At 40.3% G+C, this 16,769-nt stretch overlaps 1 protein-coding gene across 1 annotated transcript; it reads right to left on the bottom strand.

Annotated features, from left to right (window-relative positions):
• Nucleotides 1-213: 213 nt before the first annotated feature.
• Nucleotides 214-7,250, bottom strand: NDUFA4 (NDUFA4 mitochondrial complex associated). The gene is made up of 4 exons (XM_032760505.2): nt 7,081-7,250; nt 5,869-5,957; nt 5,145-5,202; nt 214-450 (listed from the first exon to the last, which is right to left on the bottom strand). Exons 1-4 carry the CDS (start codon nt 7,120-7,122, stop codon nt 394-396), a joined length of 246 nt encoding a protein of 81 aa, XP_032616396.1. The 5' UTR covers nt 7,123-7,250; the 3' UTR covers nt 214-393.
• Between the last annotated feature and the right edge of the window lie 9,519 nt (nt 7,251-16,769).

Below are 16,769 nucleotides of genomic sequence, written 5' to 3'. Positions count from 1 at the left end.
AATTTACTTTTTTATTAATTTCCAGTTCCAGTTGCTATGTATGCTCTAGTGAAGTTACCAACGGTCTATACACAAAATGGAAGTGTTTTATTAAAGCAGCTTAAAGTTGTATTTTCAAACTATAGAAATTCAGAAAATTCTTTAAATTCTAATAGTTAATTTCCTATTCTCTAAAGTTCAGAGCATACTTTCAGCATAAAAAAGTGACACATACCAAGTTTCAGTTATTTATTGATTTAATCAGTGTAATCTCCAATAGAGATTACAATAGAGATCTCCAACATGATTTCATGCATTTAGAGGAGAAATATTTCCTGGTTAAGTGGAAAATTGTGCGGATGTGGCTTCTGGAAGACCTTCATTCTAAAGCAGCATTATAGTGAAACATTTCATTTAGAAATCTGGACGTTCCTTCTTCAGTTTGCTGTAATCCACATTCACTGAGTAGAACTTGGAACAGAAAAAAACGTATTTTAAGTAATCTCAAATACATAGAGACGGTACAAAGGTTTTAGAATTCTTTGTATTTGGTTTTCTACAGTAACAATTACAGATATGAATTTGTAAAAGAATATTTAACAACATAAAAGTCATTCACAGAAAAATACTGTACCTAAAATTCTAGCCTTCAATGACAGTTTTGGCAAGGTAAAAATATTCAATTTATTTCAGAAGAGCAGTGTTAGTACAGTCTACTACTTGGAACCTATAAGGAAAATTCTTCTATTTCAAAGTGAATAATTAAGAATTCCTTCTGACACATACTTCCAATTCAGTAAGTTTTTGCCTTAACTCTACTAAGTACATGGAAGAATTGCCAACATAATAGAGGATTAACAAGAATTACCTCCCCTACTTGCTGAGTGAACTGCTATAATTTAGAGGGAGAGATCCTGCAATAAAAAGAGGCTAGTAATATAAGGTACTGCTTTGTTTTGTGGTTTACATAACTTCTGAGATATTTTCTCTCTCTCACTAATTTCCTAACCCAGACTATATTCAATATCAAACTGACACTTCACCTCTGGTAATGGCTTTTAAATAATACAGTATTTTTGCTGTTTAAAATTTCCAACGTTTCTTTATAATCAATTAAAATTAATTTTAGAAATAAATCTTACTGTGATTGCTTAAAAAAAAAAAAAAAAAAACTCCCTCCCTCAGTAACTTAAAAAAAAAAAAACTACATATTTGAAACTGGTCCAGAGTTTCTACTAAGGACACATTAATGCTTGTACATAAGCCCAAATAAGGCTAAAATCTTGGGTTTATTCATTCTTGTGCCAAAGAATGCTAAAGAGGTTGTGCTATAATTACTTGAAGACTATGTCAGTTATCTCCAAAAGAACCACAATTTCAGAATGATAAACGTTTTCTTCAGGGTTTTTAAGCATGAAGTTCACAAATCTGTATTCATTCTTTCTTCAAACCCCTTTTATTTCTTCAAATATACCTGAACTTATTTATTTCTGAAAAACTCATGTATTTTACTGATAAAAAAAAATCCTCAGGTTGTAAAGCTTATTACCAAGTTATCACTGAGATACAGACAGACACAGACTTTTATGGACAGAAAATTATAAATAATCCATAAAGCAGTATTCTTTGTTCTGACAGTGTTCTTTTAAGAAACAATTAACCTAGAAAATAAGTTTAAAAAAAAAAAAAAAACTACTTGTGCTATCCTCTAACATATTAACAAAATATTAGAAATAATTTACAGAAGGGTCTGCAGGTATATATTAAGGAAAGGAAAATAAACATTTGTTGGGCTCCTGCCCAGGCACCGGGCTAGATGCTTTATGTTTATCTTAGTTAATTATCACAATAACTCTTCTCATTCTTAATTTATAAAAGAGGTAATTGAAGTCAGGCACGGTGGCTCACGCCTGTAATCCTAGCACTTTGGGAAGCCGAGGCGGGCGGATCACGAGGTCAGGAGATCGAGACTAACACGGTGAAACCCCGTCTCTACTAAAAATACAAAAAATTAACCGGGCGCGGTGGCAGGTGCCTGTAGTCCCAGCTACTGGGGAGGGGGGCCTGAGGCAGGAGAATGGCGTGAACCCGGGAGGCGGGGCTTGCAGTGAGCCGAGATCGCGCCACTGCACTCTGGCCTGGGCGAAAGAGCGAGACTCTGTCTCAAAAAAAGAGGTAATTGAGATCAAGTTCTACGATTTGCAAGATCAAGGCCCTACACCCATGCAGAGTCAAAAGCACATTCATGGCATTTTTGCCAATTTTCTTAAAACTAAGCAGGCTTCTGATTTACCTGCTTCATATCCAAAATTCTCTCTATAATTTTAAAACCTGCTTTCAATTTCCCTACCTCTATTCTTTTTCTCAGTTTAATGCTGGCTACTTTGAGAGTCTCTGAAACAACAGTTGGGAAGGCACAACATACTCTGATCTTAGCTTTGGGGAGCTTCAACTGTTATTCAGTTGATAAGTATTGCTGGGCCTTTAATGCTCAAATCTTATTTTGGTCCTGTCTCTTGCTGTTTTATTCATAGCTTTTGCTAGATTATAGCATGGCAACAAATAATCCTCTGCTATGGACTGAATGTTTATGTCCTCCCAAAATTCATGTTGTAACCTCAAACACCAATGTGATGGTATTTGGAGGCTGGGCCTTTGAGAGGTAATTAGGTCATGAGGGTGGAACACTCTAACTAGTGCCTTTATGCGAGGGCTCACTCCTCTCCTTCCACCTTGTGAGGACACAACTGGGTTGGGCTCTCATGAGGAACAGAATTGGTTGGCACCTTGATCTGGACTTCCCAGCCTCCGGACTGAGGAATAAATTCGTTGTTTAAGCCACCTGGTCTACAGTATCTTGTTATGGCAGCCCAAATTAACACACTCAAATCTTAGTGGCTTACAACAATAAAAGTTCACTTTTCACTCACATTATATGCCATTTGTATGTTGATTGCCCCATATTTTTTTCATTCCATTTCTAAGGTGAATGAGTAGCCCTTACTTGTCAATTTTGGTCTCATGAGAGAAGCAAAAGAACGGAGGAACCACATAATGGTTCAAGAGTGGCAGGTATCATTTCCTCCAACTCATAATTTCCCACAGCAAGTCACAAATCAAATCTGATGTCAGTGGGCCAGAAAAACAAATTCTCTTAGGTGAGAGATTGTGAATGATGGAGATAATAATCTAGTCTACCTGAATGGGTTTAGAAAAAGTATTAAGTAGGTTTCATTTACTCCAGGTTCTCAAGTTTCTGGATTTGGTTCCTTTTCATTTCTGTCATTTCATAACATGACACTCTTCATCTTTCCAGACTCTGATATCAGTGTCATAGCTATTAACAGCCCAAGCTATGCCACACACATTAGGTTTTTGTTGCAGCAACACTTCATTTTCGGTTCCCAAGGCCTCATATTGGCATGTGTTGTGATATTTCAGAACATTAGTAAACTGGCTGCATTATCAGAATCATCTGTTACATTTTTTGAACTACACACACCCATAGATTCCAATACGCTCTTTGGTGGAAGAACCAAAGCCTGCTGGGTTTTTTTTGTTTACTTTTTAAAAGTTTCTTGTATGTGGAATTATTTTCTCTGGAATGGATTTAGTTTAAACAAATTCATAAGACATAAAATCAGGATGCCCGTTTATCTTTTTAGAGGCAAAATATAACACAGATGAGATAGATGTTTCAGCTTAGCCACTGCATTTTTATTTTCTTCTTGTAAGGAGATCTATTGAAGGATTTAGAAGCCAAATTATAATCAGGTTAAGCGGAAAACGTGAAATCCACAAAGGGTGATCTTAAAAGTTGCTATCAGGCTGCAGGCACAGTGGCTGACACCTGTAATACCAGCACTGGGAGGTTGAGACAGGCGGATCAACTTGAAGCCAGGGGTTCAAGACCAGCCTGGCCAACATGGCAAAATCCCATCTCTACTAAAAATACAAAAAATCAGCTGGGTGTGGTGGTGCGTGCCGGTAGTCCCAGCTACTCAGGAGAGTGAGGCACGAGAATCGCTTGAGCCTGGGAGGTGGAGGCTGCAGTGAGCCAAGATAATGCCACTGCACTCCAGCCTGGGCGACAGAGTGAGACTCTGCCTCCAACAACAACAACAAAAAAACGTTGCTATGAGTAATGATAATCCATCATAGATGTACACCTGTCAAGGAGTGCTGGACACACACTGATCAGGGACCCTGTTCTTCAGAGTGATAAATCAAACAGCCAGTTACTCTCTTTTGATGAAGTGGCTTGATATTATGGAAAATGCATTGAGTGAGTTATAAACTTCAAGCACGTAAACTGTGTGGTATGTGAATAGTATATCTTAATGAAGGTGCTCTTGGTTTTTGGGGTTTTTTTTTTTTTAGACAGAGTCTGGTTCTGTTGCCCAGGCTGGAGTGCAGTGGCGTGATCCTGGCTCACTGTAACCTCCACCTCCCAGGTTCAAGTGATTCTCCTGCCTCAGCCTCCCAAGCATCTGGGATTACAGGCACCTACTAACATGCCCAGCTAATTTTTGTATTTTTAGTAGAGATGGTGTTTCACCATATTGGCCAGGCTGATTTCCAGCTCCTGATCTCAAGTGATCTGCCTGCCTCAGCTCCCAAAGTGCTGGGATTACAGGCATGAGCCACCGTGCCTGGCTTGCCCTCGGTTTTGATGCTGGGCAGGGTCTTTGTATGCAAAATTCTTTACACATAAGGAAGGTTATGTTTGGGGAATCAATAAATGGTCTCAGTCCATGAAATCATTCTCTGGAAGAGTAGTTCCACAGACCACTCTAAATTCTCATGCCCCACAAAAGACCAGCTGAATCAGAATCTCTGGGGATAAGGCTGAAGAATCTGTGTTTCAACAAGCTCTATGTACAATGAAGTTTGAGAACACTGTGTAAGACTATCTAAGAACTAAGAAAATGGTAAGTGATAGCTATACTATTTTTCCTTCTTTTCTTATACTAGCAATAAAATACCCAGCAAAAAATATTTATTAGAGCAATATACCATTTTCACTTCACAGAACTACCTAACAGCTCTTTAAAGTTCAATATAATGGAATTTTACTCATATATCCAGTTTCAAGAAAACCCACCCCATGACAAAACTTATTACAACACAATTTCTAACAACTTTAAAACAATTTTATAGTTTACCTTGTATTGATCATTGGGACCCAGTTTGTTCCAGGGCTCTGGGTTATTTCTGTCCCAACTAAAAGAAATAAAACATTATGGCTGTTATAATAATAAAGCACTATTTAAAGTAGTGTTTTGTACTTAAGAACACATTTTTGAACAGATCAATCTTATTTTCTATTAGCTGAAGTACGGTGTTATTTCATTATGAAGTTGAAACAGGTAGAGGATCTATAATAAGCAATCTCATGTAATCAATTAGAAAAAAGGTAGAACACAGAATCCGTATCACTAGATACTTTTTACCTGGCTTTCACAAAAGCTTTCCATTTCATTAATAAAGTGATATATAGAAAAGTGCATAGAATAATGATGAATCAATCTTTTGATCGTCTATTGTTTTCCAACTGCAAATGTCCAAGTGCAGGCAAAAAACATTTACATGTGCCAAGAACCATGATTATTTTATAAAAACAACTATTATTATGTCAATCCTCAAAACATTACAAGATTTGGTATTAGTGGTTCTACTTTACCAAAGAGAAAACGAGACTCAGAGAAATTAGATAATTTCATGAACCAGAAAAAGTAAATGAAAACAGCAGATTTGAGATCTGAAATTATTGTATGACTGTAAATATAAGATTCTTTCTACTACCCTGATATTACTGCCCTACAAAGACTGTGGCTCCTAAACTGCCTTGATCAGCTATTAAAGTTTTAAACATTTTTAAGTACTTACCAAACATCTGGATTGAACAATGCCAGACGCAAGAGATACAGTGTTGCTCCAGAAGCTCCAGTTCCAATAAATACAAAGAGGGGGATCAACTAGAACCAAACACAAAATAGAATAACCATCTTCAAATACTTAAGACACTGGCCAACGAGAGATTACAGTAGTTTCTGCACATTGATTTCCAAGTCTCAAACTGTTATTGGGCTGTTTTGTCTTAAAATTTAAATAAAGTAGATCTTACACTGAGGTAAGATTTCTTATAACTGTGTTCTAAAGAAACAAATGGAATTTGGAAAGGATGTTAAGATGACTCTGGTTTAAGTGTCTTACTTTTTAATGTGGAGCAAATTATAGGTACATTTTTAAATTTCCAAGAAAATGTATCGAGTCTTCTTCACTTCTCTAATATTTACATGTCATTCCCACTAAATTTTCTGGCTTCCTTTATCCTGGGGCTTGAAAAACAAATTCTTTGCGAATTATTTAAGGGTGCCTCCATAAAGATGTATGAATTTTTCATACATCATACATCTGAAAAGAATCTGAATAAGTAATCGTATCTATTACAAATACTGGCTTTAAGCATTATCTCTGAAAACGTAATGCTACCAATGCTGCGTATTTAGGGAACTAGATTTAAGACAGATTAAAGATTGCATAGACTTTTAGCTCTACAGCACGTTGATGTGCTGAGGGAAAATGAGATGCGAAAGAACTGCAATTAAATTCTGCACTACGAAATTTCCCCAAATGCAACGACGTCCAGACAAAGTGAGGATTCCAAGATCACGGGCCCCTCTTATTTACCAGAAGGCCTGGTGGTGCAATGCGGTGAATACAAGATCCTCCAGAGATGGTATAACACATAGAAAACCTGACCTATGCTAGTCTCTGACCCACACAGCGAACATCTATCCCTCTTGGACCGCACAACCTGCAAAAGAGCGCAGCCACCAGACTGTTCCAACATTCACTAGTTTTTTTTTTCCTAGCAGTGTCCGTCACCTTCCGCCTGTCAGAAAAAACCCCACAATGCATGGCGTAGAGGGTCACAGAGGCCTGGGGCAACTAAGATGACAAACACTAGGAGGGGCAGGGTCTGGTCTGACGGACCGTAAGTGGCTGTAAATGAGGACGCTCCCAGGGAACAGAAGGAGGCGCACCCCGACGCAAGAAAGACAAGGGAAAACATTAAGAGAGAGGTCACGAACTTACGCTCGGATGCTTCTTGGCCTGACTGATGATCTGGCGAAACATGTTTGCGGCAGAGGTCTCCGATTGGAAAGGAGAGAACCAACCTAGCCACCAGGCCCTGAGCTAAGAAGTATCTGCAATGAGACACTGCGGACTTCCAAAGTCACCCAGGACCTCCTACCTGAAGGACCCTTGGCTGGGAGGGCAGCTTGCGGCAGGAGGGCCCGGATGCGACTGTCCTTAATAGTGCCTGCTTAGATCCAACTCCTCACATGTTCGTCCTGACCTGGTCGGACCATCATCACTCTACTTCATAGTGAAAACCCCTTCATTGCCGTGCTATGCATATTTCTGGGGGAATTTTTTTTTGTCGAAACGAGGACTCTTCGATTGACCAGACAGGCACTTTCCAAGGGTGCCACGTACTGAGGAATGCGGTCGGCGCGGGGGCGCACGGGCCGCGCGCTCCGTGAGTAGGGGCCTCTCCCGCGGCGCCTGAGAGCCGGGTCCGCGCGCCGAGGCCCTGGGGGCGCGCGTGCCGGGCGCGCGCTGGCCGGCCGTGACTGCCGCTGAGGGAGCTGCGCGGCGCCTCTGGGAGCCGAGCGCCGGGCGCCTGGAGGGCAGGTCGGGTCTCTTGCCGCTAAGGTCAGCGGCTGCGGTTTGAGAAGACTGCAGCTGCTTCCTGTGTTAGGTTGTCGCAGACAAGCAGAAGTTAAAAACTAGTAAATGACTTAAAGATGATAATAGTCCTGGCAGTGTATTTCTAAACCCTCAGATCCTGGCCCTCGGTTGAAAGTTCGTCGCCACAAAGACCTTTCCAACACGCCACTATCCCCCCTCCCTGGTCCCAAATTGCATCCTTAAAATGTGTTTTCAATGGTCATGTACCTACAGATAATCTTTCCCACTACCCCAATCGAATTTTCATTTGTCTTTTGTTTTTATTTATTTTTGTTTATTTATTTTTTTGAGATGGAGTCTCGCTCTGTGGCCCAAGCTGGAGTGTGGTGGCACGATCTCGGCTCACTGCAACCTCTGCCTCCCGGGTTCAAGCGATTCTCCTGCCTCAGCCTCCCAAATAGCTGGGACTACAAGCACATGCCACCACACCCGGTTAATTTTTTGTATTTTTAGTAGAGATGGGGTTTCACCGTGTTAGCCAGGATGGTCTCGATATCTGGACCTCGTGATCTGCCCACCTCGGCCTCCCAAAGTGCTGGGATTACAGGTGTGAGCCACCTCGCCTGGCCTAAGTGATGCCTTTAGAGATGTTAACAAAGCAAGGTTACAAATATAAATTTCATTAAATATTAACCAAAATGTCAAATTGTGAAAGTTTAAATTTTGCACATTGAAGTTAGTGGAAAGAGTATGTCACCTATATTTTAAGTAGGGACAAGTAGAGGTGACAGTCTAGAAAAAGAAGCCATGGGCGGGGAGCGGTGGCTCACGCCTGTAATCCCAGCATTTTGGGAAGCCGAGGCAGGCGGATCACGAGGTCAGGAGATTGAGACCATCCTGGCTAACACGGTGAAACCCCGTCTCTACTAAAAAAATAGAAAAAATTAGCTGGGCGTGGTGGCGGGTGCCTGTAGTCCCAGCTACTCTGGAGGCTGAGGCAGGAGAATGGCGTAAACCCTGGAGGCGGAGCTTGCAGTGAGCTGAGATAGCACCACTGCACTCCAGCCTGGGCAACAGAGCGAGACTCCATCTCAGAAAAAAAGAACAAGAAGAACAAGAAGCCATGGTAGAAGAAACAATGCAAAATTCCTGAGCTGCAGAAGTGGAATTGGTATGTGTTGTAGATTAAATTGTATGCAGATAGCTTCAGCCTCTACCTAGAAGGAGATATCACTTGCCTCATTAGGGTCAATCTTAATAAGAAGACTTGCCTTATTAGCAAATGAGAAGTGAGAAGTAGCACATGCCATGCACAAGCAAAAACTTTTAAGAGCCAACATGTGCCATGTTGTCACTTTTCCCTCTGCCACAAGACTAGCAATATTCTAGATAGAGCCTGCTCTATCAGCTTAGGTGTCAGGGTAAGAACTACTTGGAACAGAGCCACTACTGACCTGCAGTGTACATGTATTAAGAATGAGAAATAGGCCAGGCCTGGTGGCTCATGCCTGTAATCCCTGCACTTTGGGAGGCTGAGGCAGGAGAATCGCTTGAACCCGGGAGGCAGAGGTTGCAGTGAGCCGAGATCGTGCCATTGCACTACAGCCTGGGCGACAAGAGTGAAACTCTGTCTTAAAAAAAAAAAATAGAGAAATAAACCTCTATTGTTGCAAGTGACTGGATTTGGGAGTCATTTGTTAATGTGGCATAACCTAGCCTATCCTGACAAATAAATAATTTGACACTGAAAGTGTGGTGACATGTTACCATAATAAAAATCCTAAAATATGAGCCAGGCGTGGTGGCTCACACCTGTAATCCCAGCATTTTGGGAGGCCAAGCCAGCTGGCCAACATGGTGAAACCCCGTCTCTACTAAAAATACAAAAATCAGCTGGGCATGGTGGTGCATGCCTGTAACACCAGCTACTTGGGAGGCTGAGCCACGAGAATGGCTTGAACCCAGGAGGCAGAGGTTGCAGTGGGCCGAGATCACACCTGAGTGATAGTGAGACTCTGTCTCAAAAAAAAAAAAAAAAAAAAAAAATCCTAAAATATGTGGCATAGGATTTAGGTCCTGGCAATAGATGACAAAGTAACTGTTACCAGGGACTAGAAGGATGGCTATCTATATGTAATGCAGTATTGGAACATTTGGTGAAACACTTATTTCAATTAATTGGAAGGCAGTTAATGTTCCCAGTGAGCTGGTAGCTTTCAGTGAAACAGCAGGCAAAGAGTATGTTAGCATGTATCAGTTACTATTAGCTACAGTTGACAAGGTAGTACAATAAAGATATGGACTCAAAATAATTGGTCAGTTTGCAAATTGTAATGACAGGGAGTAAAACATTCAGAAATTTAGAGACATGCAGAGTTGGAAGATCTGATTGATTCTCATATCTAGCTGTCTAAAATAAAGATGGGAAGGCATTTGGGCTACAAAGGTGAATTGATAGGAGGATAATGGCCCAATCAAGAATGTGGCCATCATACCTTTGTTAAAACATTTCAGTAAATTAAGATGCCTTCAGTAAATCCTTTCAGCTGAACAATTTTAAAGTCTGGACAAACAGGTAAGGATGTAGCTCTCCAACCAAAGCGTGATAGGATTAACGTGACTGACATTAAGTCTAAAGAAAGACAGAGGTATGTCTCAAAAAGAATCGTGGCTATGGCATTGGCGCATGGAGTTGACTGGAATCAAATAGAAGTAGAGTAAGTACTGTGAAAAGAATGATCAGCATTGGATTAAAGAAACTTCATGGTTTGAAATGTGAAAAGACACTTGAGCTCCTCCATGTTTGCAGGTAGGAAGCCGGTAGAGAGACATACTCATTTTCCGAGAAGGGTCTATTCTCTAATGGCTTTTTTAAACGGCTCTAAGACAAGACTTCCCAGAGTGTGAGGCAAGAGCCACAGAGAAAATTCGACTAGAACTAATCCCAAAATGGCAAAATCAGGGCCTAACAAAGGACTATTCCCCACTTTAAGTTAGCAGCAACTTCAAGACAGTGAAATTTCAGGACCATTCTTCACTTTCTGAGTAGTATCATTCATTGTAGTTATCCAGTTCCCATTTCACCATTGTATTTTGGGTGTTGTGGGCAAATAACTTGTCTTTGTTCTTCATAGATCTCCAGATCAAGAGGAGATACATCAAGAATAAACATAAAGATTGTAGCATTATTCATAGATTGTCGACTTTGAGCAGGAAATAACGACAGTATAGGGCTTTTAAGTTATCTCCAAGTTGGTGAGTGTATTTTGAGGGAGGAAAAAAGATCTGAATGATTGTAATCAGAAGGACAGACTGTGGTAGATTTTCTTTTGCTTGCAAATATTTAATGTTTTTACTGGTAAAAGATTATATTTTCTCTCTCTTTTGACACCGGGCTTAACCAAAGTGATTTGATTTGAGTAACGAAGAAAGCAAAAGTAAAAATATTGATAATACAGAGGCCGGGTGCTGTGGCTCCTACCTGTAATCCCAGCACTTAGGGAGGCCAAAGTGGGCGGATCACCTGAGGTCAAGAGTTCAAGACCAGTCTTGCCAACATAGTGAAATCCCATCTCTACTAAAAATACAAAAATTAGCCAAGCATGGTGGTGCATGCCTTTAGTCCCAGCTACTCGGGAGGCTGAGGCAGAAGAATCACTTGAACCTGGGAGGGGGAGGTTGCAGTGAGCCGAGATCAGACCACTGCACTCCAGCCTAGGCAACAGATCAAGTCTTTGTCTCAAACAACAACAACAACAACAACAAAAATTGATAATACAGAAAGAAGTAAGACTGTGGGGCCTGTGAAGAGTTTAATGAAGACTGTGACCTTGTACTAGGCTGTGCAGAATGATCAGGCCAAAAAAGAATCAGAATTGCATTTCATACAGATGAAACAGTCTAAACAAGGCAGAGAAATGAAAGTTCATAATATGAGTGCATGGTGTGTGGAAGAAATTTAGATGAGTTCAGTGTGATGGGGGTGTGGATTGCATAGGAAGTAGTTGTAAGAAATGAAACTGAAGCCAGGCACAATGGCTCACGCCTGTAATCCCAGCACTTTGGGAGGCTGAAGCAGGTGGATCACTTGAGGTCGGGTTTGAGACCAGCTTGGCCAACATAGTGAATCCCTGTCTCTACTAAAAATACAAAAATTAGCCAGGTGTGGTGGCATGCGAATGTAGTCCCAGCTACTCAGGAGGCTGAGGCAGGAGAGTCGCTTGAACTCGGGAGGCAGAGGTTGCAGTGAGCCAAGATCGTGCCACTGCACTCTAGCTCTGAGCAACAGAGCAAGACTTGGTCTCAAAAAGAACAGATTTGAGGCTTTATCCATTAGGCAGCGATGACTTATAAAACATTTTGCATCTAAGCACAGAATAAAACAACTGCAGGACACAAATTGGAGATATCTTTGCCCCATCTCTTCAGAGGCTTGGACTTGTGCCCTCTGGATTTCTTCTTCTTGTGTTTGATTTAATTTTGTGAATAATTTTAAAATACAAAAAATATATAAATGTTAGTTGTCCAAATTAAATGTAAAACATGGCAAATAGCTCTAAAAATCCTACGCAGTATATCAGTAGCACCCAAGGTAAAGTATTTGTCTTGCATACTTTTCCTGATGTTTCAGGCCTAGAAAATTCTACAAGGTGTGGTGATTATGTGTTGTTATCAGTGTGTGACAGTAAAGAAATGGTTTCTGTAGAGATAAGTCATTTGATAAGTGAGCCATGGAGTATAATTATATTAATGCAAATTGAAGACAGAATCTTATAGTTTTTATTCTGTTTGCATTTAAGCACTTAATTATTTTTCTAGTAGATAAATTGACAACTGGTTGTTTTACTGATAACACAAATACAAACTATATCTTCACTTGTTAATAAAGATTCTGCAGCTATCCTTAATCTAAAAACAAATATGTTCTTCCACTAGTATTATGGTTATTTAGCATAAACTGTATTTAATTATAAAATTTCTATTAGAAAAATGAAAACATTTTTTGGTCCGTGAAAGTTTACTTCCACCATCATAAATCTCAAAGCTTCACACATTGTCATGAATTTAAATTAAATACCTGAAGCACTTTATGTACAAAATTCAGTGAATGCTAAAAAGCATAGAGACTCTAGCAATTTTAAGTAGTGGTACTTCTTTTCACTGAAACCTTCTGGTTAAATAGTATTTTAGGAAAACTGTGTCTATGAATTTTGGAATGTTATACCAAAGACCTAGGTCTTCAGTTTATAGTCTTTTTAGATTACCTATGTTCTATTCCTCTTCTATGTTGCCACTTATTATTTCTCTGCAATTTTTATCTTTTTTAAAAAAATCCATCCATTCATTTAGTCATTTGTTCACTTATCTTATTCACTTATTAAACATATGTTGAGTGCCTACTATATACTGTTCATTATGTTGAGTGCTCAGGATAAGGAGATTAACTCACTGGTGTCTTCCTTCAACACTTTTAGTCTAGTGGGGAGGTACATAAATATTACAAAGGTTTAGGATAAGCACTGCAATAGACACTTGTATATGACTTAGGTTATGGGTATATAGTGGTGCTACTTACCAAGATCAGGAATATGAAGTCATTTTTGGAAATGTTGAGTCTAGGATAGCTGTGAAATATCCTCAATTAGAGATACTCTTAAGGCAGGCAGAAACATCACTCGAGCTCATGAGAGAAGCTTAGGCTGGGGGTACAATTTAAACATAAATAGCATATAAGTGAGAGTTAATACAATGGAAATTCATGAGCATGTCTGTAAAGAATGTATAAAATGGAAAGTGTAAGAAGAGAAGAGGCTGAATGCTCAAACCCTAGATAGAACATGAACAAATGAGGACCAGGCTAGGAAGAGTCAGTAAAGTTAGAACAAGTCAGAAATGTAAGCAATTATATTAGTCAGGGCTCAACCAGAGAAGCAGAATTCCTAGGATATATACATATATAATAAGAGATTTATTATAAGGAATTGGCATTGTGCAATTGTGGGAGATATGTTTCCTTTACAGCCTGCAATCATTAGGGGACACAGTCAAAAAGGGAAGCAGCACATAAAACAGAGGAGCAAAAACACATCAGAACCTGTGGGGGTAGTGGAATCCATGAGGACACAAAGACCCCATTGGTCTCTTGTTACTTTCAAACTCCCAACCTCATTGATGTGGGTGTCCTTCAGGAGAAGCTACAGCTCCTTGTTACAGAACTTAAATACAAACCAAGTCCAGAAGTATAGAAATTAAAAGAAGAATTTGGCAAGAACAGAAGTCCTAAGAGGTGTCAAAGGATTTCATGCATTCCAGACATACTCTTCTGTAACCCCATTAAGTTGTATACCCCAAATTCTCCTTAATAATCAGGATCAGTCACCCAAGTTGGAATAACCTCTTATTTGCCTGTTGATTGACTGACTTGAGGACCCCAAAGTGACCAGTCTCAACTTCTAGTGTAATGGAATCATTGCCATATCTCCTAATAAAAGGATTTCTTCCTTAAAACTAAGACTTCTAGACCAGCAAAGCCCAAAGTTGCTAGGTTGGGAATTTCACCAGTGAATCACTAGAAGTAACAGTAAGAAGTGCACTGCCATGTGTACTCCTTGATTCTCCTGCTATTTTCATTGAAAATAGCAGCATATATTGCTCATGAATTTAGAGTATACACCATATACTAGAGGATATTATTGCAGCTCTCCAAGGTGTTGCTCTCAACTGGCCCTGTAACTGAGCCTTCACAAGGCCATTCCACCTATTCTATTAGGTTAATTGTTCCAGAGTGATGGAGCATGTAATAAGACCAGTGAATGAGTATGAGTCCATCACCATATTACATTTGCCAGAAATTGAGTTTGTTAGAAGCAATACTAGGTAGAACATTATTATAGTAAAGCATTTTATAAGTCCATGGATGCATTGCAGGCAAGGAAGGCAAATTCATGCCCATAGTGCCTATGCCATTAACAACAAAACATTTTCCCTTCCACGATTATTCATATCCTCCTCTACTGCAACAGCTCTTTGATTAGCATCCATTTGGAATACAAATATCTTCACATGTTGTGCCAACTCAGAAACATCTATCCATGTATCTCTTTCTCAGATCTTGTTACCAATTTTCCAATTATATTCCTTCCAAATCCCTGGTCATCCAATGGAAATATTAGCCACACCCACAAGTAAATGTAGAGCCATACCTCTGGCCATCCTTCCTTCCAAACAAACTGAATATCAAAGAGAACTGCTAAAAGTTCCACCTTCTGGGATGATTATCTTTTACTACTGTCTTTCAGGGCCAATCCAGAGTGGGACTATAGTGCTACAACTGTCTACTTTGGGGTATTGATAACATTTCATATAAAACCATCTGTAAACCAAGTTCACATATTGGTTCTTCAATTAAATGGGAATGGAGAACACTCCATGGAATCATACATGCATGCTGAGAGGGGAGGAGGCACTATTGCAGGCATCTGGACCATAGGCATTTGTGACACTTGCTCCTGCAACTTACTTATGCCTTCAGGACCTGCTCAAATCCTAGTTTCTGCTATTTCCAATTGGTGATGTAATGTGGCTGTTCACATACAATCTTATGTTTGTTTGTCAGAAAAGCCCCAGTTCGTGATGAACTTGCTTCAAGCAGCAACAGATATGCTGTGTTATGTATCTCAGCTGAAGAGCAATTTGCATGGCAGCCTAGACTTGTTGCAGATCTTTGTTTTGTTCTGGGTCCCACCCAAAACTAGCAACTTTTCAGGTTGCTCAGTAAATGGGTAAGAGTAGCACACGCAATGAAGTAAATGTTGCCTCCCAAATCCAAAGAGGCCTAAATGGCATTATGCCCCTTCATGATTAAGAGAAGCCAGATGCAGTAACTTGTCCTTCACTTTAAAAAGGACATATTGGGCCAGGCACAGTGGCTCATGCCTGCAATCCCAGCACTTTGGGAGACCGAGGCAGGTGGATCACTTGAGGTCAGGAGTTAAAGACCAGCCTGGCCAACATGGTGAAACCCTGTCTCTACTAAAAACACAAAAATTTGTCAGGCGTGGTGGCACACACCTATAATCCCAGTTACTCAGGAGGCTGAAACAGGAAAATCACTTGAACCTGGGAGGTGGAGGTTGCAGTGAGCCAAGATCATGCCACTGCACTCCAGCCTGGGTGACAGAGTGAGACTCTGTCTCAAAAATAAATAAATAAAAATAAAAAGGGCATACTGACATGTCCCAGTGAAACAGGTCAGCGTCACTGGTCTCGTGTAAGGTGTTATCTGAGCTGGTCATTACATGACCAAGAGAATTAAGGAGCATGGACACAAAGGGTGAGGCCAGAGCAAAAGTTTAATAAGCAAAAGAAGAAAGCTCTCCACAGCAGAGACGGGAGCCCAAGTGGGTTGCTGTTTTTACAGTCAAATTCAAAAGCTTTTAAAAGAAACTCCTCTTCTCTCTGTAGCTGTCTGAGTAACTTCTCTTATCTGAAAAGCTATCTGCACAACTCCTCCTCATCTATATAGTTGTGCGTCTGACTCTAGGCAAGCACAAGGTGCTGCTTTACTTGTTTGTATAACTGCTGGTTTGTTTTAGGTAAGTGCCCCTGCTCCCTGTGCAAGTTCCCATTGGAGCCCATGGTGTATATGCCTGAGAAGGGGAGGAAACTTTTCCTGGGAACCTGCTAATCACACAAAGAACAAAAGGCCTCTGTGTTGGAACTCGTCTGCCTTGCCTGCGTATCTGTGCAGGTGCATTCTGAGTTTTCCTCAGGCTGCTCTATTTTTGCCTGTAGCTGTGATTTTTCAGGCAGGCTGCTTCTCCAAGGACCAGCCTTAACTGATGTTTCCTTTTCTTCTCTCTCATCAGACCAATGGGACCCTAGACATTTCACTGAGATGGCAGAAACCTGATTATTTGTCAGATTTGCTTCCCACCACCTGCCCTACATATATATTACCAACATATCTAGAGCAGTTGTTAACTTCCTTCTTACTAGGTCCAATTAACATCATAAAGGCATACCCAAGAGTGGGCAATTTACAAAACAAAGAGGTTTAGTGGACTTACAGTTCCAGATGGCTGGGGAGG

The sequence above is a fragment of the Hylobates moloch genome, unplaced genomic scaffold (genome assembly GCF_009828535.3).
Source record: "Hylobates moloch isolate HMO894 unplaced genomic scaffold, HMol_V3 SCAFFOLD_1, whole genome shotgun sequence".
Classification (NCBI taxonomy): Eukaryota; Metazoa; Chordata; class Mammalia; order Primates; family Hylobatidae; genus Hylobates; species Hylobates moloch.
This window is presented reverse-complemented; position numbering and strand designations above follow the sequence as displayed.

What these genes read in the sequence shown, in the direction of transcription:
- NDUFA4 (XM_032760505.2), bottom strand. Translation starts at nt 7,122, where the DNA reads ATGTTTCGCCAGATCATCAGTCAGGCCAAGAAGCATCCGAGC. An exon ending in AGGCCAAGAAGCATCCGAGC is followed by an intron (nt 5,958 to 7,080) that starts GTAAGTTCGTGA and finishes GTTTGGTTCTAG; the next exon opens with TTGATCCCCCTCTTTGTATT. An exon ending in GTCCCAATGATCAATACAAG is followed by an intron (nt 451 to 5,144) that starts GTAAACTATAAA and finishes TTCTGTTCCAAG; the next exon opens with TTCTACTCAGTGAATGTGGA.